This window comes from Notamacropus eugenii, chromosome 7 (genome assembly GCF_028372415.1).
Source record: "Notamacropus eugenii isolate mMacEug1 chromosome 7, mMacEug1.pri_v2, whole genome shotgun sequence".
NCBI lineage: Eukaryota > Metazoa > Chordata > Mammalia > Diprotodontia > Macropodidae > Notamacropus > Notamacropus eugenii.
Genome location: NC_092878.1, coordinates 56,220,649 through 56,242,704, shown reverse-complemented (window position 1 = coordinate 56,242,704; position 22,056 = coordinate 56,220,649). Strand labels below are relative to the sequence as shown.

At 38.7% G+C, this 22,056-nt stretch overlaps 1 protein-coding gene across 8 annotated transcripts in view; it reads left to right on the top strand.

The window, feature by feature from the left end:
• The window catches only part of LOC140514472 (zinc finger and SCAN domain-containing protein 29-like), an 82,980-nt gene that overhangs the window by 37,388 nt on the left and 23,536 nt on the right, over window positions 1-22,056 (top strand). For 4 of the 8 annotated variants that reach the window (XR_011970664.1, XM_072624907.1, XM_072624906.1 and 1 more), the window contains one exon: window positions 5,311-5,460. Coding sequence is in view for 5 of the 8 variants with exons in the window: in XM_072624907.1 (XP_072481008.1) it covers window positions 5,311-5,460 (150 nt within the window). In the remaining 3 variants the exon portion in view is untranslated. Of the gene's footprint in view, window positions 1-5,310; window positions 5,461-7,980; window positions 13,539-19,060; window positions 19,589-22,056 lie in introns of those variants that run through there. The other 4 variants (XR_011970662.1, XM_072624905.1, XM_072624908.1 and 1 more) reach the window with 4 other exon arrangements.

Sequence of the window (22,056 nt, the reverse complement as noted above, 5' to 3'; positions counted from 1 at the left end):
TTATTGTCCAGCACTGATGTCCAGTCATCCAGCCCAACTGGCAGCCTTGGTGTCATTGGGTTATAGCAGAGAGGGTTTATTGATGAGACTTGACTGGCGGGCTGGCTGTGAGCTTGTCAGGGCGTTACCACATTGTGAGTGAAAGTCTGCAGGCTAGGGGCTGGGTCTGGATGCTGCAAACCTGCTGGCATGGAGCTGGCATTCAGACATTAATGAACGACAGTAGCAAGAATAATGGCCAGGGTCCCATCCTAGAAGGATTCTGCCAATGCCTCCCGAGAATGAGGACTTGGCTTCAGTCGCTCTGAATCTTCATGGTGAGTTGTTGTAAGGAGAATTGTTTTAGGAGACTAAGCCCCCTGGATCTCTTGAGCCCACTCTCATTTTGGGAGATCTCATTTTACCAATGGACACTCTGGGGCTCTAACCATTCTTTGGAAGTGGAAAACAAAGTAAGAAGATGCTTGTAGGGCCCTATTATGCTTGTGCTGGGCATCACTACCTGATCACAGGCAAATTATCTAACCTCTGTGGGCCTTAGTTTTCTCATCTGTAAATCGGGGATACTAGCCCTACATACTTCTTTGGAATGGTGCAGGTTTTCTTGCTAGTGTGCTCATGTTGTTCCTTTTGCCTTGACTCTCTACCAACCCCACTCCTTCTGCCCCAAACTCTCTTGATCCATTTCTATCCATACTTCAAACCGCAGTTCAGATGTCATCTACTCCATGAAGCCTTCCCTGATGTCCAGTCAGAAGTCATCACTCTCACTTCTGAACTCCCAAAGTACTCTATCTTTAGTTGCACTCTTGTATTCTAATAATGATATTTATTAAACAATAACTTGCTAAGCACCTACTATGTGCACAGGGCTGTGTTAGGCACTGAGTTATATAGACAAATAATGTCCATAACTGATACCACACAGACTTTTAATAAGTGCTTGTTGAATGAATAAAATGACTAGCATGGTTTTACAAAGTACACTATGAACATTAGTTAGTAAGTCAGTCACATTTCTTAAGCACCTTCTATCTGCCAGGCACTGTGCTAAGCACTGGGAGTATAAAAAGAGGCAAAAGATAGTGCCTCCCTCATGGATTGGCAGCTAGTTGTCATAATCTGATAGAGCACTGGAGTCAGGAAGACTCATCTTCTTGAGTTCAAATCTGAACTCAGATATTTACAAGCTGTGTGGCCCTGGGCAAATCACTTAACCTCTGTTTGCTTCAGTTTCTTCATCTGTAAAATGAGCTGGTAAAGGGAAAGGCAAACCACTCCAGTATCTTTGCCAACAAAACCCCACATGGGGTCATGAAGAGTTGGATAGGACTGAACAAAAACAAACCCTGTAGGAGCTCATTGTCTAATGGGATCATCTCATGATTTCATTTGATCTTTACAACAGCCCTATGAGGAAGGTTCTAGTAATATCCCCATTTTACAGATGAGGAAGAGGAGGGTCAGAGATGTTTTGACTCACCTGGGGTCATACAAGATAAGACTCAAACCCAAGTTGCTCTTAATACCAAGTTGAAGGCATTGTCCTCCATCGTGATTCTCTAGATATCCTGTGCTATGGTTACTTGTGTATTTCCTTATCTTTACTAGTGAGAAAGCTTCATGAAGGCAGGACATTTTTCTTTTGCACTACTTTGGGAGGAAACTAGATGACTCAGTGGATAATAGAGCATTGGGTCTGGAATCAGAAGATCTGAATTCAAATCTGGCCTCAGACACTTTCTAGCTGTTTGATCCTGGGCAAGTCACTTAATCTCTGTTTGTCATAATCCACTGGCGAAAAAAATGGCAAACCGCTCCAGTATTTTTGCCAAGAAAACCCCATGGACAGTATGGTTCACATGAAGAGCTTGACAGGACTGAATGAACAGCAATGACAAACTACCTTGGACAGATTAAGAAATTGATAATGTATGTGTTGTTTTTCAATGAAGTAAGTCAAAATCAAAAATGTGGAAACATTTTGCAAAAACTGAAAACACTGTATAACTAGAAGAATTGCAAAATAAAGAGAGAGTAGAGCTCAGCATTACTACCTTTTTTCACTTCCTCCTTTATAGGCTGGTAGGGGGCTATAGTGTCCTTATAGAGATTACTTGGGCTTTCATAAAACACAGTCCTCAGGGCTTCACATATCCCTAGAAATGAATGGACTTGTGAATAGTGTCCTTTCTATACTGTATGTTCCTGTTAGAAGCTCTAAATTAGAAAGGGGAAGGTGGTCACATTAACAGAAGTTGTAACTTCCCACCTAACAGAGATCCAGTAACAAAAATAGTTAGTATTTATCAAGCATCTTAAAATTTCCTAGCATTTTGCAAATATTATCTTACGTTTCCTTACAGCAACTCTGAGAGGCCGGTGTTATTACTGTTATTGCTACCATTATACAGATGAGAAACTGTGACTTGCCCAGGGTCATATATCTAGTAAATGTCTATCTAAGGCTGGATTTGAACTCAGATCTTCCTGACTCCAGGTCCAGCATTTTATCCACTGAGCATCACAGGATGGGTCCATGTAGTATAGAGGCAAATGGCTTAGCCCTCTCAATGATCCAGGTGGTTAATACTCATGACCCAATCTCTTATTGTATTGAAAGTTGTACAAAAATTTGACCACCAACTAATGACTTTTTTTTTTTTTTTAGCCATAGCAATTTATGAAACTGTTTGCCAACGGTTGGAGAGATGATCATTATCAGTGGGGGGTGTATTTACACTAAATAAAATCTTGATTCCTTAAAATATTGATATAGGATAATGATTGATACTATTCTGCTTACCTCATAGAGTTATTTTAAGGATGTGAAGAAAACAATGAAAAAATATTTATTGCTATACAATGGGTTTGCCCTTCGTTCCCGAAGAAGACCATGCCATCAGAGAAATAATGACATGACTTGCACTTGACTTTGTTTTGAGTGAGGGAGGGCTGTGCAGGTCACCAGCCTCACTTCTCCTCCAGAGCCATCTGAATCCAGTAACTAGATATTCATCAGGATGACTGGAGATGACCCAGAATGAGGCAGTTGGGGTTAAGTGACTTGCCCAAGGTCACACAGCTAGTGAGTGTCAAGTGTCTGAGGTGAGATTTGAACTCAGATCCTCCTGACTCCTGCACTGGTGCTCTATCCACTGCATCACCTACCTGCCCCTACAGATAGTAAGTAACTTGCCCAAAGAAACAAAAGTACTAGGTAGCTTAAGAGACATTTAAACTCAGGTCTTCTGATTCCAAATGCCCTACTCTTTTCACTACATCATTCTGCCTGCTTTTACTTCCTTCAAATCCAGTTCTGACATTATCCTTTCCATGAAGTCTCAAGTGATTTTTCCCTTCTTGAATCTCTGTCTGGATCTCTCCTAGGAATGAATCCCAACACTAATTTGGATCAAAGGGGGGAGGGGGGAGGGAGCATTTCTTAGGTGCCTACTATGTTTCAGAAATTATAAGGGCTTTACAAATGTTATCTCATTTGATCCTCACAACAACAGTGCGAAGTAGGTGCTATTATTATTCCCATTTTAAAACTCAGAAAATGGAGGAAGATAGAGGTCAAATGACTTGTCTAGGGATACACAATTAATATCTGAGGCCAAATTTGAACTCAGGTCTTCCTGACTCCAGACCCAATGCTCCATCTACCTAGCGGCCTGATTATTACATCTGAAAGGGGCTTAATAACAATTCCAATCCTATTTTACAGAAGAGAAAACTGAGGTAAATGAAGTGATTTCCCTGTGGTCACACAGGTAATGAGTAGCCCAGCTAGATTTTGAATTCATGTCTTTGACAAAAAAACTAGCGCTCTTTCTATTAAACTAATCGACTGTGGAAACGAAGACCCATGAGGAAAGACTAAATTAAATAATATTGTTTATCCTGAGGAAGAAAATAACAAACGATGATTTATGGTTTTTATGAAGGTAGGCCAAAGAGAAATGGGATTTAGTTGGAGCACCAAGGATTTTATCTACCTAGAGAACAATGATCCAAAAGGTGGGTGAAGGAGGCTCTTGGGATCTTTTTCTCTTGATGTGTTTCAGGTTAGATCAACTTTCATTTGCCTTTGGTATTTTAAGTGTGTGCTCATTGGGAAGCAAGGGAAGAGGTGGTATGGCTTCTTAGAGGCCTTTTCTATTTACAATGTAAGGTTTGTAAGGATGAACCTGAGTCATCAAGACCAAGATTAAATTGTATTGTCTTCTCTTGCTTAAGAAGGCAGAGAAAAGATCCCTTTGCCTCTCAATCAATGATTTTATTAATACAACACAAAATCTCTAAGTTTGTGGAAGATGTGGTATAGAATCAGTTGGGGCTGGTCCAGAAAAAGTTTTCTGAGAGAATAGGACTTGTTTTGGCTTTCAAAAGGCATCAGGAGAGGAGTGTGCTGCGAAAAGTTTAATTAATAATTGGCTCTCCAGAAAAAAAACCATACAAACAATACACTAAATTTAATCTGTATTTTTTAAAAAAGAAGTTTTTACTGATGTCTTCTGTTTTGTACATCATCCTAGTTATCTCAGGTATCCTTCTCTTTTATTCAAGTCCTCTTTGATCTTTGTAATTTTGTTACATTCACTCAATTTTTCCATTTACGTTGTTGTGGTTACTGTGTATGTTGTTTTCTTGATTCTGTATCAGTTCCTGTTGATCTTCCCAGGCTTCAATGTATTTATCACACTTATCATTTCTTACAGCATAATAATAGTTCGTTACTACAATTCTCCAATGAATGGTCATCTACTTTGTTTCCAATTCTTTGCTATCACAAAAAGTGCTGCTGTAAATATTTTGGTGTTTTTGGGGAGTTTTCTTCTTATTAATGGCTTCCTTAGCATATAAATCCAATAATGGAGTCTTTGGTTCAAAGAGCATGGACACTGTAGTCACTTTACTTGCATTATTCCAAATTGCTTTCCAAAATGGTTGTATTATTTCACAGCTCCACCAACAATATGTTAGTATACCTGTCATTACACAGCCTCTCCAGCATTGATTATTGTCATTTTTGTCATCTTTGTCAATTTAATCTACATTATTAGCATTTTCTAACACTTTCGTCTAAATTATCTACAGAACAATAAATCAAGCTGTGAATAATATTTGCCAATTTGCAAAGTATACATATTCACACTGATAATTTAACATTCATCTCTCAAAAGCCTATTTAAACTGGCTCCAGCACATCCTTGAAGAGGGAACACAGTCTTGTTGAGAAGTAAGTGTCTATTTTTCTGGGCTCCTTATCTACATCCATCTGAGGATGTTTTGTATTCCTTACAGGTGGTGCCCATGAAGGTCTGCAGCATTTGGGTCCTTATGGTAACATCCCTAACATTGTGGCTGAACTGACTGGTGACAACATCCCCAAGGACTTCAGTGAGGACCAGGGCTATCCAGATCCTCCAAATCCCTGCCCCATTGGAAAAACAGGTAATGGGCAAGCATACTGATGTGTTCCCAGGGAGAAATAGATTTGAGATTGTAAGCAATTGAAACTTAAAAGTGCTAATGGGAAGCATTGAGAATTACTAACAGTTCAATTCTACTGGGTAGCCCTGTGTTAGAAAGTGAAGAGGCCAAGTGAATTTAATTTGGCATACGTATATCAGTCATGAGGCCCAGATATATAAAATTATTTTGCCAATATTTTCTCTCACTCTCCCTCTCCCATTGTTCAGTCATGTCAGACTCTTCTTGACTGTTCATGAGGTTTTCTTGGCAAACATACTTACGTGATTTACCATTTTGTTCTCCAATGGATTAAAGCAGAGGTTAAGTGACTTGCCCAGGGTCACACAGTTAAGAAGTATCTAAAGTTAGATTTGAAGTGGTCTTCCTGACTCCAGGACCAGTGCTCTGTCCACTGAGCTATCTAGCCGTCCCTCTTTTAGCTGCCCTCAATTATCTCCCCATTCTCCTTAACTTAAAAAGAAATCTTCATCACCCCCTCCCTCCAAATTCTTCCAAAATATCTTTCCCTTTTCCCACATAAGACACAGACAACTCAAGATTATCTACTCTCAGGATTATCCACACCCATTCATTTCTCCTACTTTCCCCCCGCAACTACCAGCCTTAGCATCCAGTTAGCCCCTCCCTTTGCAGGAGGTGGGGGCGGTGGGAGGAGCAAAATGCCAACAATTTAAGATCTATTAGACTGTAAATTTTTGGGGACAGGAATTGTCTTTTGCCTCTTTTTGTACCCCAGCCCTTGGCACAATGCCTGACACATGGTAAGTGCTTAATACATGTTTATTGATTGATTGATCTATGTAGAGCTGGAAGGGACCTCAGGGCCCATGTAATTGACTTCATTTTCTAGATGAGGACATTGAAACAGTGAAAGTGACTTGCTCAAATTCGTACATGTGGCACCACAGAGATACAAAATGGTTTCAATTCCATCATCTCACTGAATATTTATTATTATTGCTATCCTAATGTAATAGATAGGAGACGAGGCTCATCTAAGATCATATAGTAAATAGAAGAGTAGGACTGTAGACTCTGGTATTCTTCCTACTGGTCCTCTTTGAGAACAAAGGACAAACAAGATTTTTTCTGTCACACCACAGCACTTCTCTGAATTTAGTGTGGTAGAGTGGAAAGAGACATAGCTTTGGAGTCAGAGGACCTAGGTTCAAATTCAGCCTTATACATCCTTGGGTAAAGCCACTTCAATTCTGTGGACTGTGGTTTTCTCCTCTATAAAATGAGGGGGTTGGATGAGATGGCTTCTGATGCCCCTCCAGTTTATAGATCTGTGATTTTATTTGCCCAATATAGATTAAGCAAAAAATCCAACTGTCAGTTCGAATACATTTTAACAGTTCTGATAAAAAAATCAGAAATGGAAGCCTGCTAAAATATTTTGAAATATTTCAGTTTAACTCCTTCCTTTCCCTCTCTGCTTTCTCCCCTCAGGTCTTCATACACTGTTTCTATGGATAATAGTGAGAGGCCTAGCATACTAGTATTTCCTATTAAAGTTGTCCTGGACCATGTTCCTCATAACTGTCATTCTTCTTAAGACATGGTAATTTCTTAATTACCAGAATAGGCTTGCATCCTGATAGACCAATGATAGGATTGGTAGCCCTGGCCTGAGGACCCCTCTGCCCCTACTTTCAGGCTCTGTTTAAAGGGAGACCTTTGTTTTTAAGCTATCACTCAGTGACTAAGGATAGAATTCCCCATTTCCTTTTCTCTGCTTTTTAACGTAACATGCAAAGAGCTACCACCTGCTATTTCTAACTCAATTTAGGATAAAATGTTTTGTCTACATATGGACCGAGTTGGAACCCAGTTTAATCTGGTTACCTGCTAGGGTTCATCACTTTCAGGGACAAATCTGTACTTTCAATAACTCATGGATTGTGTGAAAAGGAATCCAGAGTTGGGCAGGGAGGCTGAGCGTTAGGTTCTAATAGGGTATCAACATGCCTGAATACAGCTAACCTTGTTTCTTGGTGGTGCAAATTCCTCATTATTGAAATAATTGATTTCACTGATGTTTGGTGTTATTTCAAGCATGACAGAGAGATCAGGAAAAAGTCTCAGGGATTCCATAGGGGATGTTGAGGAGTAGACTTTGGACTTTGCTGCCTCATGAAAATCCCTTCTGGGCTAGAGCTACTAGAGAAGGTACTGAGATGGTGCAGCAATCATATGTCCTGGAAAATCTAGGAAGGAAAGAAAGTGTACTTTTAACAAGACTTTACAAAAGGAATATCTTCTATCAGACCATGTGTCTTGGGTTTTTGTTGTTGTTGTTGTTAAAAAACATGGTCACTGTAACTAACGAGAATCTAAGTGATTGCGTGTGGCAAAGCAATGTGGGTCTGCCGGCGCAGTGAAAAATTAGATTTGAAAATAGGATTGCAGGAAAACCTGAATCACTGCATGGCTCAGATCATTTCAGCCACATATTATTTGCTTGTATAATTTTAGATTCAGGGAGAGGAAAGACCTGTACCAAGTTTAAGGAACAACATTCCCCAGGGGCAGCTGGCTGGATTGATTAGACACAGCAGAGGGCCTTATTCAGGTATTTAGAAGGAGTGAGTTCAGAGTGAAACATTTTGGGTTTGAATCCTCCCCATCCCTTCCATGTCTCCAAATTCTACCCATCTTTCAAGGCTCGGCTCAAGTTTTACATGCTTCACAAAGTATCAAATCCTCAGTCTGGCATTTAGACTCACTTTAGTCTGGCTCTCAACTACCTTTCTAGGCTTATTTCATAATATTCCCCCTCAAATACTCTCCTTTCTGGGCAAATTGGCCTGGTGTATGACATTCTGGCTTTCACCTCTGTACCTCTGCTCTGGTGGTCTGCCATGTCTGGAATGTTCTCCCTCCCTTCCTCTGCTTTGTAGGATCCCTAGCTTGCTACAAAGCACAACTTAAGGGCCACTTTTTACGTGAGGACTTTCTTGACCGTCACTGCAGTTGTTAGAACTCTCTGCATCTTGAAATTGCTTTGTATTTCCTTTCCTTTTCCTTGTCCTCCTTCTGTCCTTCCCCCAATGGAATATAAGTTCCTTGAATAAAGGAAATGTTTAGTTTTTTTCTTGGCATCCCTAATACCAGTAGAGTGGTCTGCACATAGAAGGCATTTAACAAATGTTTCTTGAACTAAATTTATAGTACATAGATCTCTTTTTCTGAATTTCTCAGTTTCTTATTCCTTGTATTCTCATTTCGGACTTAATCATATACTTCTTTATGTTATTTTTTCGTGATAAATGAGTTGAATTCTACATGTATCATTGAAAGGTTACTATGTGTAAGGCCTTGCTAGAAGAGGGTTATGTGACACATTCACTTTTGATCTGTGAACGGAAGAGGGGAACACAAGTACTGAAGTCATAGTAATTCAAATAAGTCAAGTCAGCAAGTATTTATGTTCCGGTCATGTGGAAAAAAAAATGACTAAGACACAACTCCGGTTCTCAAGAAACAGTTCTGATGGACATTCTCAAAAAAAATTAGGAAAACAATACAAAGTGTTATCAACAGAATGTAAGCTTTATGTTCCCTGTTAGTCTTTGCATATGTAGCACATTGCCTGGTCTAAAGTTGGTACATAATAAACGTTTATTCATTGTTTGATATCATTCGGTGCTAGACTGTATGGTATAGACCATAAATATGGATGTCCGAGAAGGAAGAGGTCAGTATGGGCTATGGTATAAGCCCCAAGTCTCAGCTTTTAGACCTCCATGCATCCAATATACTATTCTGGAAATTTAGTCTTTAATTTAAGGAAAATTTATCCTTTAATTCTCTCAATTTGCTTTCTGCGTCATTGTGGAAATGTAGGGAAATCCTCATCTATGTTGTTTCCTGGCCACAGAGATAATATATTAAATTCTGTGGTTGGTATCTCAATTATCTGACTCCTACTCCTACGTTCCACACTGATACTTCTTCATACCAATTGAAATCATAAGTCCAATATGTACATTGTGATTATTTCTATAATAACTTACTATTTTTAGTTCTTTATTAAAGATTATTATTTATGTAGTTGTTTAGAATGTGCAAAACACTGCATATATTATGTCATTTGAGTCACATGACAACCCTCTGAAAGTATGGCAGGCATTAAAACAGATTAGGAGACCAAATTTCAGAGAAATTAAGTGCTTTGCCAATAGTCAATGCCCAATCAGTAAGTGTAAAATCAGGACTGGAACTTAGGTCCTTGCTTGCTTTTAAGTCCACTACTCTCCACTGAATCTCTAAGTTAAACATGAATGTCTGTCTTGTCCCTTCCATTAGATTAAAGGCACAGACTATTCATTCTCCTTTGTAGTTTTCCACAGTGTTCAATATATAGTAGGCATCCAATAAATATTGACCAAAGAACTTTAAAACCTGAATGCATTCCTATGTCTTTTCATTACTTGTGCTTCACTAATATCTCCTGGGAGGTGGTCATGCCTACAAGAGGGAAGAGTTGTTTTGCAAGAAATGAACACCCAATACACTCTGATGCTAAGTAACTTACACCTGAACTCAATGACTGGTCCCTGCAAATTTCACTCTTCTTCCCCTCTGTATCCTTGAACTTCAATGTTACTCTCTCAGGAAAACAGTTTCTGACCTAGGAAGACAAGTGTTTCCCCTTTCTAAGCATGCATCAGTATTCTTGATCAGCACCTTGGATGACTCTAGAACATTTTCAGTAAACAAAGCAAACTCAACTGGGTGAACACAATAGATGAGTTGGATAGGGACAGTCTCCTTTGTGTGGTGCTGCAAACATAAGTTACCAATAAAGTCACTGCACTGTCTTTGGTTTAACTTCTCCAAATGGCCATTACTCCCTTACCTACAGCTATGTTTAGTTATTTCTGAGTTCATGGAATGGCTGGGTGACTTCCCCCCAAACCTAGTCTCTCAACCCCTAGTCTCTCAATTTATACAGTCAGTATTTAAAACTACCAGGATTTAGTTGCTCCCAACCTAAGACTTTCGTGCCATTGTACCTAACTCTTGGTAATGGACATACCCTTGCCATGACCCTGTCTGCACTTGGTTTCTCCACACTGTGTACAATTCCATTTGATAAATCTAGCAGATCATTAATCCTGGGAAAGTAGCTCTTTGCAAGGTGGTACCAAGCTTGAGATTGAATCACTCATCCCTCAGTTGATCATGTTTGATCAAGTCAAGACCGAATGATCATTTGTGATGATGTTGAAGGTTTAACATTTCAGTTTAGAATTTAACTAAATGCCTTTTGACAGCAGTGCTCTGAACTGTTAGAGGAAGGTGTTCCTAAGGAAAATCTTCCAGAACTAGAAGGCTCACTTACTGAAAAATACATTATAAGGCAGCTAAGAGAGTGACTGCAAGACACCATGATGTCCTGTGGTATTTGCTCTCAGTGGAAATAAACTTACTGCCTTTTGCCTGTTCCAGCATCCCATAATTACATGGCTGATGGAGATTCCCTCTTGTAGAGGGGTTTGAAATCTGAGAATCCCTGAATTTTAAAAATAGTTTGGATAACTGTGTTTCAGTATAATCACTTTCCTTTTTTAACCCTGTGTGTCTCTTGCATTTAAGACATTCTTCTGAGAAAGTTTCACCAGAATGACAAAGGAATCCATGACATAAACAAATTAAGAACTTGGTTTAGAACCCCTGCTCTAGTTAAGTATCCCCTAAAGTGGGTTCTTTGTCATCTGTGCACATTCACCTCTGCTGAAGCACACTAGATGTCTAAGCTCTTCAGTGATGGATAGGAAGCCTCTGTTAGAGTCTGGAACCTGCCACCTCCATTGAAAGCAGCCTGGCTTAACCTGAGGGACTTTGGCTCCTGGAGAGGTGGATTGTTTATTAGCTTTCATTTTCTCTTGTCTGTCTGTTCAATCTATCTCTGACCGTTCCATTGCCTACAAAACAGTCAAAGTAAGGGTTGCCTAGGTCCACCTTAGTTTCTCTTGAAGCTTAGAATGGAAGCAGAGCCTGAACATATCCTGATGACCTGGGATGAATGAGAGAGTGATATTTGGGAAAGAACTAACAGGCAAAGTGAATTATAGAAGATCAGAATGGTAGGACCATAGCTGTTGAGTTTGGAGGGACATCAGAGGTTATCTGATCCTACTCCCTTACCTTACAGATAAGAAAACCAAGGTTAAATGACTTGCCCAAGGTCACAAGTGTCAAAGCAGGGACTGTCGTTTTTGGTAATAAAAATTTCATGGAACAAGGAATAGTTTCAGGAAATGCTGCTGAAGAGAAAAACCAAAATATGTTTTACTTTATCATATTCTATGATATTAGAGTTTAGTTAAGCCCTATTCCACTCCATCCAATCCCTTTCTGTTCTAATAAATCTTTTCCTGCTCCATTTCATTTCATTCCATTCCTTCCATCCCATGCCATTTATTCAGCAAATTTGATTGGTACCCCATCTTGCTGTATCAGCTATCAAGTTGGTTCCACACCCACTCATGATCAATGAATTTAATATTGTGCCACAGACCAAACAAGTCCCACTCTGCTTTGAGTAATGAGGAATAAAAATGCTCATGTTGAGGTGGCATTCTGCCTGGTGGTGTTAACACTAGTGCCACTCTGGGAATTGGGAATAACATACATCCATGGAAAAGATAACCTTCAGGCAGCAAAAGTAAAGACCCAGAGTGTGATAGACTTTTTCCTAGATGGAACAACCTACATGTCTGCCTTTTCTCTCTTCAAGTATCAAATTGAGCTGTTCCCCAAGAAAGCCGACAAGTGTGATTGCAGCCAGAAACGTCCCTCTTTGGCAGATGGAGGGGCTCTTTGACTTTCCTTCCCTGGCACAGCCTTCATGCATAGTTGAGGTTGGGCAAGAGATATGGATTGTGAATCAGGGAGATTTTAATGAACATGAAAAATACAAAGCTCATTCTTGGCACTTGTCATTTTTGTCTCCACATCTATGATTTTCTAAAAAAAAATTGTTGTACTCAAACAACTCAAAAGGAATAAGTTGGTACTTCATCAAAACTTTATGCTGCACTTCCTTTATCACAGTTAAGGAAGCTTATTTAGAGTAAGATCAATCACCTCATTTATACTTGATTTTCCCTTCATTAAAAAACCAAACTAACCCAAACAACAACCAGCACAAACACCCCCATTCTCCTTCTCCCGTCCCACTCACAGGTTAAGTTTTCTGTCTTCTATAATCATAATCGAGAGAAAAATCTGTTGAGCATGTGTCCTATATTCTTGAGCTTAGTTGACTCCACTGTGTGTTTGAAATATAGCAGTATGTGGAAACACTTATACAAACTGTGGTAACAGAGCTTTTTTCCTCTCAACATAGCTTTCCTTTCTGCCAAGAAGTTTTTTTTTGGCAGTTTTTAAAAGGTTCACCCTATTAAAAATGTTATGGACCAAATGGTTTTCTTAGCATCTTTACTGGGGGCACTAACTTAAAACTACAGATGGATTGGTTGCAGAAGCCATGATGTTGAATTTATTTACTTGGAGAATTGTTACAAATAATCAAACACTACACCCCTGGAGCATTTAGTTTATGCAGTTTGTTAAAAGGGAGTGAGATACCATTCTCCTCCTCTCCCCCTCCTTGCCCCCTCGATGGCTGGTTTCTACCATAGCCATTTCATGGGGCGGTACTAGATCTGTGCTAGATTGGTTTCTAGTGCTTGTATTTTAAAATGTATTTTCCTCTTTATGTGATTGTTGATGACACTAGTGGGCCCCTGGGCACTCCAAAGGACTTTATTAAAAGCTGAAAAACCACTAACTTTTCTCTTGTGGTTTATCTTTCTGACACGACATTCTTTTCATCTAGTTCTGTTTCCAAAATATGTGTATGCAAATGTCCACAGGAAACACAGAGTATTGCTTTTAAAATAGACATTCACCAAATTTGATCCATACTGCTACATTTGTTTCTTCTCTCCTCCCTTCCCCCTCTCTAGAACAAGAAGCTTCTTTTCGAAAAGATGAAAGGTGGACAGAGACAGAGAAGGAGGGTAACTTACAGTCTTGACTATTTTTCTATGTTATGTTATCTGAAGAGGGTTGTTGACAAATGCTGAGACCTCAGGTTGTTCTGAAGCAACTTTAGAGTCTCATCATAAGCATTTATGAAAAATTAGGAGAGTGGTCCAGCATAAAGAGGGACCTTGCTTTGAAACTACATCCCCAGCTCTCTGATAGGCTGCTGAGACTTTGGACTACAGTATTAAAAACTCATAGCTACTATAGTTTCAATTCTTTGAAAACTCATTAAGTGCTTACTCTGTTCCTAATTTTGTGCTAGGTACTGTGGGAGATCCCAGAGAAGCCACTAAAATGAGCTCTGCCCACAAACCTTTGATAGGGCCCAACTATTTGTTTTTCTGTATGTCTCCATGTACTAAGCTTGCATGCAGCCTGGTTGAGGAGACAGCTTACATATATGAAACACTTACTAAGTGATACAATAAAGTCAGGGGCTAAATTCCATGGTTCAAACAATAATTTATAGAAGCATTTTGTTAGAGAAGCTAAATTCAGCCATTTCCTCATACAGTTTGCCTAGACATATTCTTGTCCTTTTCCTGGCCAGATTATGCCAAATTTTCTAACTTAGCTATGTTCGTTTGCCACATGTCACATGTATCTGTTTGGAAATTTCAACACTATTTCCTCACCCTAGTCATCCAACACGGACTCAACTGTTTACGGTGTTCTTTGACTATTACGACATTTTCTTGAAGGGAACTGAATGGACTTGAGCTTTTAATGAATTGTTTTTAAGCACTGACGCTCACAAGTTGAACATATGAAGCCTTGCTATCCCACCAACACTCCACCCTTAGAGTTTACAGTTTTATCTCTTACTCCTTCCAATCTGATGAAAATATGGCTGTTACCAAGTCAACACCTATTTTGTGTTGAATTTTAAAAAAAAACAAACCAAGGACAACAGCACAAGCTTTTCACATGAAGACTGTTAACACAGAAAAAACAAAAACAAATAGTTTGGCCCTATCAGAGATTAGGGAATTAGACGATAATAGTTGCAAATTGTTCTGAATAATATTCTCCAATCTATTTCCTTACTGCTGATGAGTTTTCCTTTTTCTGGCCTTAGAGTTATATAGGCTGTCCAGAAACATCATTTATCCCTATAGCTCCATGTCACAAAGCTCCAAGCTTCTGCCTCAGTCTGAGAAAGAACAGATATACCCAAAGCAGGATTTATAAGAGAGACTCATAAGGTATCGAAAGGATAGAAAAATACCTTATTTGGCAGAGTTAAATTACCCGGTTTAGGAGTCTTTGCCACTTGAGAATTGCCATTTGCAATCTTATAGTTGGAGGAGGAAAAGGGCCTGAGGGAGTAGTGACCGTGGAGGAACATGCAGAGTTCTAGGTCCCTACATCCTTATAAGTATGCTAGTAAATGGCCATTATATGGAGATTGACCAAGAAGTAGCCCATGATTTCCATTTCCTCTATTCTTCAAGGTGCATAAATAACATCTGCAGTAAATTCAGCAAAGAGCCTTAGTTTTTGTCCACTCCCTATTCCACCATCCCTCTGTCCTTCCTTAGGGAATGTCAGTGGGTAACTACTTAGGTCTTATCCTTAGGGAACCTAGATACCAAAATTTTGGAACTTTGGCCAGGCTTTATATTTTAGCCTCAACTTCCTTCACATGGAAAAGGCCTAGAATTTATGTCCAGGAATGTCAATGTGACCCAGTGGTATCAAGTACTGTCTGTTCTCCTGGAGCATACAAAGATCATGTCCTCAAGCCAGAAGTATTGGGTCTCAATCCTCTTGAGTAACAGAAGTTGCCTTCCCTATAATCAGTATTCAGATGGACTTCACAGTTTGATTGAGAGACCTTAACCATCTCATTAAGTTCATGATTCAGAAAGAAGAAATTCTGGACTAGTTTAAAAGCAACACTTCTCCCAAAGAAGCTTAGCATAGGTTGTGGCTTTCCAGACAAAAAAAAAATCAAGAGCAGAGATCCAATTCTTATTTTTGTTCCAGACAAAAGAAAGACAAAGAAAAGAAAATGAAGACCTGAGTGCTAGATCTGGCTCCATTAACTATATAAACCGCATGATCTAGGCTGAATCAAACTTCCCTGTGTCTCAATCCTTTTAATTGTGAATTGGGTTAAATTCTTGTCCCACCTTACTTCTTGGCTCAGTGACAATATGATATGAAAGTGCCTTTATTTCTTTAGAAGAAAGGTGCTAGATAATAAACAGAATTATGGACTGATTGTTCTTCTAAGTTAGAACAGACTATTAAGGATTATCCATCAATTGCCTGTCTATCCCCAAATTTAAAATTTATATTTTTGAATTTCAGTGCTTTTGTGTTTTCAAAGAATTATAGTGACCAATTATGGTTTCCAGAGAGTAAGAGTGAGGCAAATTTAAACCCTGCCTCAGGTACTTAGTAGCTATGGGACCCTGGGAAAGTCACTTAATCAGTGTCAGCCAAAGTTCTCGGCACATAATAGGTGCTTGATAAATGCATGTTGCCTCACCTCAGTTTCCTTGCTTGTAAAATAGGGATAGCAAATAGTTCCTACCTCACAGGGTTCTTGTGAGATTGAAATGAGATAAGATATACAGCACTTTGCAACCTCAAAGTGCTACATAAATGCTAGTTACTTTTAGTATTTTTTTTTTCACATCTCTTCTTTCATGCTAACCCTGTGAGTCTTGGAGGGAAACAAGCTATTATTCTCATTTTACAGGTAAAAAAGTTGAATCCCAGGGAGACTGAGCAGCTATTACAGAGGCATATCTGAGAGAGTGGCAGTGCTCACACATCATAAAAATAATAAAAAAGTTGACATTTATAGAGCACTCCTAGGTTTTACCAAGTGCTTTCCCTACATTATCTTATGTGAGCCTCATAGCAGACCTGTGAAGGAGATGTTATTATTATCCCCATTATATAGATGAGGAAAGTGAGAGATTAAGTCACTTGCTTGTGGTCACATAGCTGGTGAATCCTGCTCTTCCCCATTTCGAATCCTCTGTGTGCTACTACCCGTTGTGGTATGCTGTCTCTTACAGTGTGATACTGCTTTCCCAGCCTATGTCTGCTAGTCTATTTGCTGGGTCATAAAAGCTAGTTTTAATAGGGAACTGAAAAATTCTCACAAATGGAGGTACTGAATTGCAGTGGAACTATTTGGGTGGTTTAAAAAACATTCAAATAAATTCTCTTTTCTTTTTCTTTCCCTTCCTGTTATTTTTCCTGTTTCCAGCCTTCACCACCTTTCCCTCCCTTGCCCCTCAATATGGCACTTCCTGGGTCTGGGTAGATGGTGAAACATTCAAATGTCACATAAAAACCCATTGCCAGTGGTAATCTCCCTAAACTTCCATCTTAGTCCAAAGTGCTGCATATGGTTTAGATGAGACTTTATGTGATCATCCAAAGCCAACCAAACATTCAGATTTTCACTTGTAAAACACTTTTCAGTCAACCCTTAAATGTCTTACTCACTGTTCAGTCTTTACACATATTCAATTAATATTGGAGAACTCCCCTTTATTTAGTCTAAAAAGTATTTAAATTCACCTAGCAAGAAGATTTCCCAGAAAATGACTTAAAAAAAAAAACCCATATCACCCTTCACACAGGAATTTCCACAAATTTCAACCAGGTTGGATGGTTTCACTTCTGAGCCTGTTTCTTAACTTGCTTTGAAGTAGAGCCCCAATAAGAAAGGATACAGTGTTAGCAGGAGAGCTTGAAAACCTTCCCACGATTGAGTCATTTAGCTGTCAGATGCAAAAACTGATCCCCCAATCTAGTATTCAGGGGAGCATGCTTAGTTAAGTGCTCTAAGGGAGCATAGCACCTCCAGATGAAGCTTTGAGAATGGAAATGTGGTTTTTTGACCCACAAGGAGCCCCATCTGGACACAAAGCCCCTGCAAAATGTTGCCTCAGTGAGTCTGTTTCACATGTAACTGAATTACTAATCATTCTGGAATCATAAAATCCCGAAGTCCCTTTCTTATTTTTGTTGGGTCATTGGAAAGACTCTTTAATAAACAAATATCTTCAAAAGCTTTTGCAACAATTTTACTTCCTGCTAAAGACTATCCTGCAAGGCTCCAATTGCTTGCTCCAACTCCAAATGCTACAAAATAGATGTGAGTTGGAGCAGCAATGGACAAACTTTTGACTCATTCCACATGCCACCAGAGGGAAGAGTGTTACACACTGTAGAGGCCAGCACTGGATATACAGGCTTTTCCCAAAGTGTATAGCTTTTTAATTTGACCAGCTGGATATGTGTGAGTACTAGAGACTCCCACAATGCCTCTCTACTTCACTACTGTTTAGTACTTGAATAGAAAAAAAATCACTTATGCAATGAAAAAAGTCTTTTCAATAGCTTTTGAATTTCAGTTTCACTTCTGGTGTGCTTATAAATCTTCAGAGCTATTTTTTAAATTTTATTTTATTTTTCATTTTTAACAGTTCATATCACATAAAACAATTCCAACTTTTGGTGAGGTGATGCTTCTTTTTAAAGCATTTACAATATAGATCACAAAAGAATTTTTTTAAAACATTAACCAACTGAGACACAAATAATATTTAAGTTGCTAACTTCACAAGCTCTTGACCTAATTGTCTCCACAGTATTACTAAGAATGAAAGGACCCTAACTTATTGTTGTTGGTCTAAAGTCCTAAGCCTAATAGCTTAATTTTAGACTTAACCTCGGATGTTTTCCTACCAACAATCTATAATTGAATAGATCTGGTATTAAACTCACAAACCTTTTGACTCTAGGAAATTGCCACTAAGAGTAGGAACATTTCAGGGAACCAATATCTCCCCAACTTCATGTCAGTTCCAGGTAGGAGTGGATTGCCAACTTGCATTCAGTCAGGCTTAAAGTCGGCCAGGTGTCAGCGGGGAAATTGAGTCAGGAGAATTCTACCTCAGCCCAGGCTGAACAGCCGCTCTCCCACCATTCCCATGAGATCACCTTTTTCAGTTCATACCAGCATCTCACAGGCTCACTGGCATCATGGATTGGAGGCTCAGACCACTTTTCTTGCTATCCATACCTGGAGTTAGACTCAGAAGAACATTCATTTAATAGTCTCACAGAGCTATTTTTTTTCTAGTAAAGTATTTGATAAACCAAAAAAAATTAAAACCACCCACAGGAACATAGCATGAGAATTTTCCTATATATAAGGATCAATAGCTAGGTTATTGGAAGGCTTATTCACTCAAGCACTCATATTTGCACAGATAAAGCATGCCAGATTATGGCGAGGGAGGGAGGGAGGTTGGTTGTTAGCTATCCTACAGGTTTAAGTTAGAAGCATAAATTCTAGTTAGCACCCTGAAATAATATTTCACTCAATAGAATCCTTCAGTAATGCCCATCACAAAGTGGTCCAGTTTATAGGGCATATCATAATACATTGCTTCCATGTGTTTTCCTGTGTTATGCATAACTGATCCTTTTTTACATCACTAAACTATGTATTTTTCAGAATGTGAACCCCTATCTGCAAGGCAGGGACTGGACAACGTGGTGGCAAAGAAGTCTGTGCCTCATTTTTCTGACGAGGACAAGGATGATGAGTAAAATGAAGAAGGTTAAAGAAAACAGATGCAGCCCATTAGATCACAATATTGCTTACGTGTATTGACTATTAAAACCCTAGTGAATGGCAGCATGTTTATTGTTTATGTAATTATGGATGAAAAGCAGCTGTATTTATGACATCGTGTTGTCATAGATAAAGAAAAGATGGCTCTGCTTTCTGTTAAATTACGGTAATAGGAGCTTTTGGGTTATTTTGTTTCAGGCCTGGAGTGAGCTTGAAAATTAAAGTGATTTTGATAGCTAGTGTATACGTCTTCAGTCATAAAAAGCAAGACCATAAAATTTACTCTTTCGTTGTAGTTTAAATGGTATTTGGGGCTCTAGTTTGATACCTATTACTGTGATTTTGATTGTTTAGTTCACCAAGCCCTTGGGCATTGTTATACCCCAATAAATATTATTTTACTCATGATGAGTAGCTGATGCTTTCCACTTGGCTCTGTCTTTATAAGTAGGTCTAGAGATGACCATGTTTATAAGGATCTTTAAAAATACACTTGGTAAGTAGACTCACTTGATCTGTATCTTGGCTGTTCATTGACTTCATATACCAAGCTGCAAAGGTTTCCCCTTGCCCAGATGGCTGAAGAGATGTGCAACTTGCCTTCAGTTTAAACATCAGAAGTTTACAAACTGATTTGCACAAACACATTAGAGATGAAAGTAACTTGGTGAGCTTATGGCAACACTTCTGTATGTATTTCATTCAAGGTAGACCTGTTCCCTGATTCATCATCTATAAAATGGGAGTTGGCCTTCTCATCAGTTTTGACCAAATAGGAAGGCTGATGATAAAGTAAAATCCTTCAGCTTAAAAGTTCATGGTAGAAAAGATAAGAGAAAATGCAATGCAGTATGAGTTATACTCTCTTTTATGAGAGCTGAATACAAAGAGTTCAGAAAAAAGGATACACAGAGTGAATAATTTAAATGATTTAAAATTCTCCAGTGGAAGTATATGCAAGAGAGAGATAATTTTTTCAATAATGAAATTCTTGGGTTTGATTTCCAGGAAAATTATTGCACACACTAGTAAAGGAATATTTATGAGAACATAGAAAAGAAAGAGAAGTGATCACCAAGAACCAATGTTGGTTTATCAAGAGCAAGTGATGTCAGATTCACCATATTCCATTTTTTAACGTGATTAATATGCTAGTAAACCAATGTCAGAGGCAAAAAATATTTGGAATTAAGGCTTTTGATGTAATTTATCATGATTTTTTGGGGGGAATAGATAGTGATATGGGCTTTATACTCAGGTAGATTTGAAAGTGGGTAAATGATAAGACTGGAAAAAATGGGAATTAATGGGTCAATGTTAACTTGGAGGGAAGTTTCTAGTAGAATGCTGTAGGTCTAGTGACCTACACTTGATCCTGTGTAGGTCACCATTTTTATGAGACTTGGATGAAGGCAAATGCGGCATACTTATTGGATTCAGCTAATATCTGGGATGATGGAATACAAAAGTATCAATTGGATCCAAATAGAGTCCCAAAAGGTCTCAATGAAAAGTACAAATCTAATATATTTAAGTCGAAGAGGGATCAATAAAAAATCCTATACTTGGACTAAAAATATTGGTGTGAGAACACCTGAGTTCCAATTCCATTTTTGTCAACTAATATTTTTATAAACTGGGGCAAATAAACTGTCTGCATCTGTTTCATCAAATGAGGGATTAGACAATTACTTTTAAGGTTCCCTTCAGCATTAAATTCTATGATCATATGATACTACACTCTTCACTGGTAGAGGACAGGAAAGCCATGGTTGGATAATTCATGTAAAATAGATCTAGTAATTTGTTTTTAAGTGCACTAGGAGTTTAGTGTGAGTTAACAGGCTGAAAAAGCAGCCCCAAAGGCTAATATACTCCTAGGATATATTGATAGAAACATTATGAAAATGAAGGAGGCAGTAGGCCTTCTCTGCAAAGACCCCATCAAATTGTCTCTTGAGTATTTTGTTCAGTTTCCGGTGCCATGAGGTAGGAATGGCATTTATAAGTGCTTAACAAATACTTGTTGAGGGGCGGAACCAAGATGGTGGAATAGAGGGATGGACCTGTAAAAACTCTCCCCTCAAAGTTCATAAAATATCTGTAAAAATGACTCTAAACAAATTCTAGAGCAGCGGAAGCCACAAAACTACAAAATGAAAGAGTTTTCCAGTTCAAAGCAGCCTAGAAGGCTGACAGGAAAGGGCTATCACACCGGGCACTGAGCAAAAAGCGCAGCCCACAGAGCCCAGACCAGCCTTCCAGATCCTTTTTTTAAAAAAAATCTGTACTGTTGTGCAGCTACATTTCCTCATTCTGTATATATACAGTTGATTTTTTAAAAACCTAAATGAAGACCTCACAATTTTTAATTTAACTGGATTTAGCCCACTATTCTAAACCATTGAGATAATTTTAAATTTTTATTGTCCTCCAACATATTACTTATCCTTTCCAGATTCATATCACCTGAAAATTTCATAAACATTCCAACTCTGTTTTCATACAAGTCACTGAAGAAACAGTTGAATAACTCAGGACCAAGGACAGATCCCTGGGGACTTGCATTAGATTCTTCCCTTCCAGTTGACATTGATCCATTAATTTCTCAGATTCTGAGATTCTCAATTCTGAATCCATTTCATTACGAAGTCAACTGAATACATCTAGATAATAGTACACTGCTCTCTATCCCACATCTTCTGAAAAGGTCACCAGTGACCTAATAACTAAAGCCAACAGCTTTTTCTTAGACTTCATTCTCATTGACCTCCATGCAACATTCAACATCGTTGACTATCCTCTCTTGAAACTTTTGACATAAGACACATCTTCTTAACATAAGAAAGAACTCCTTAAGAGTGAAAATTATCCAA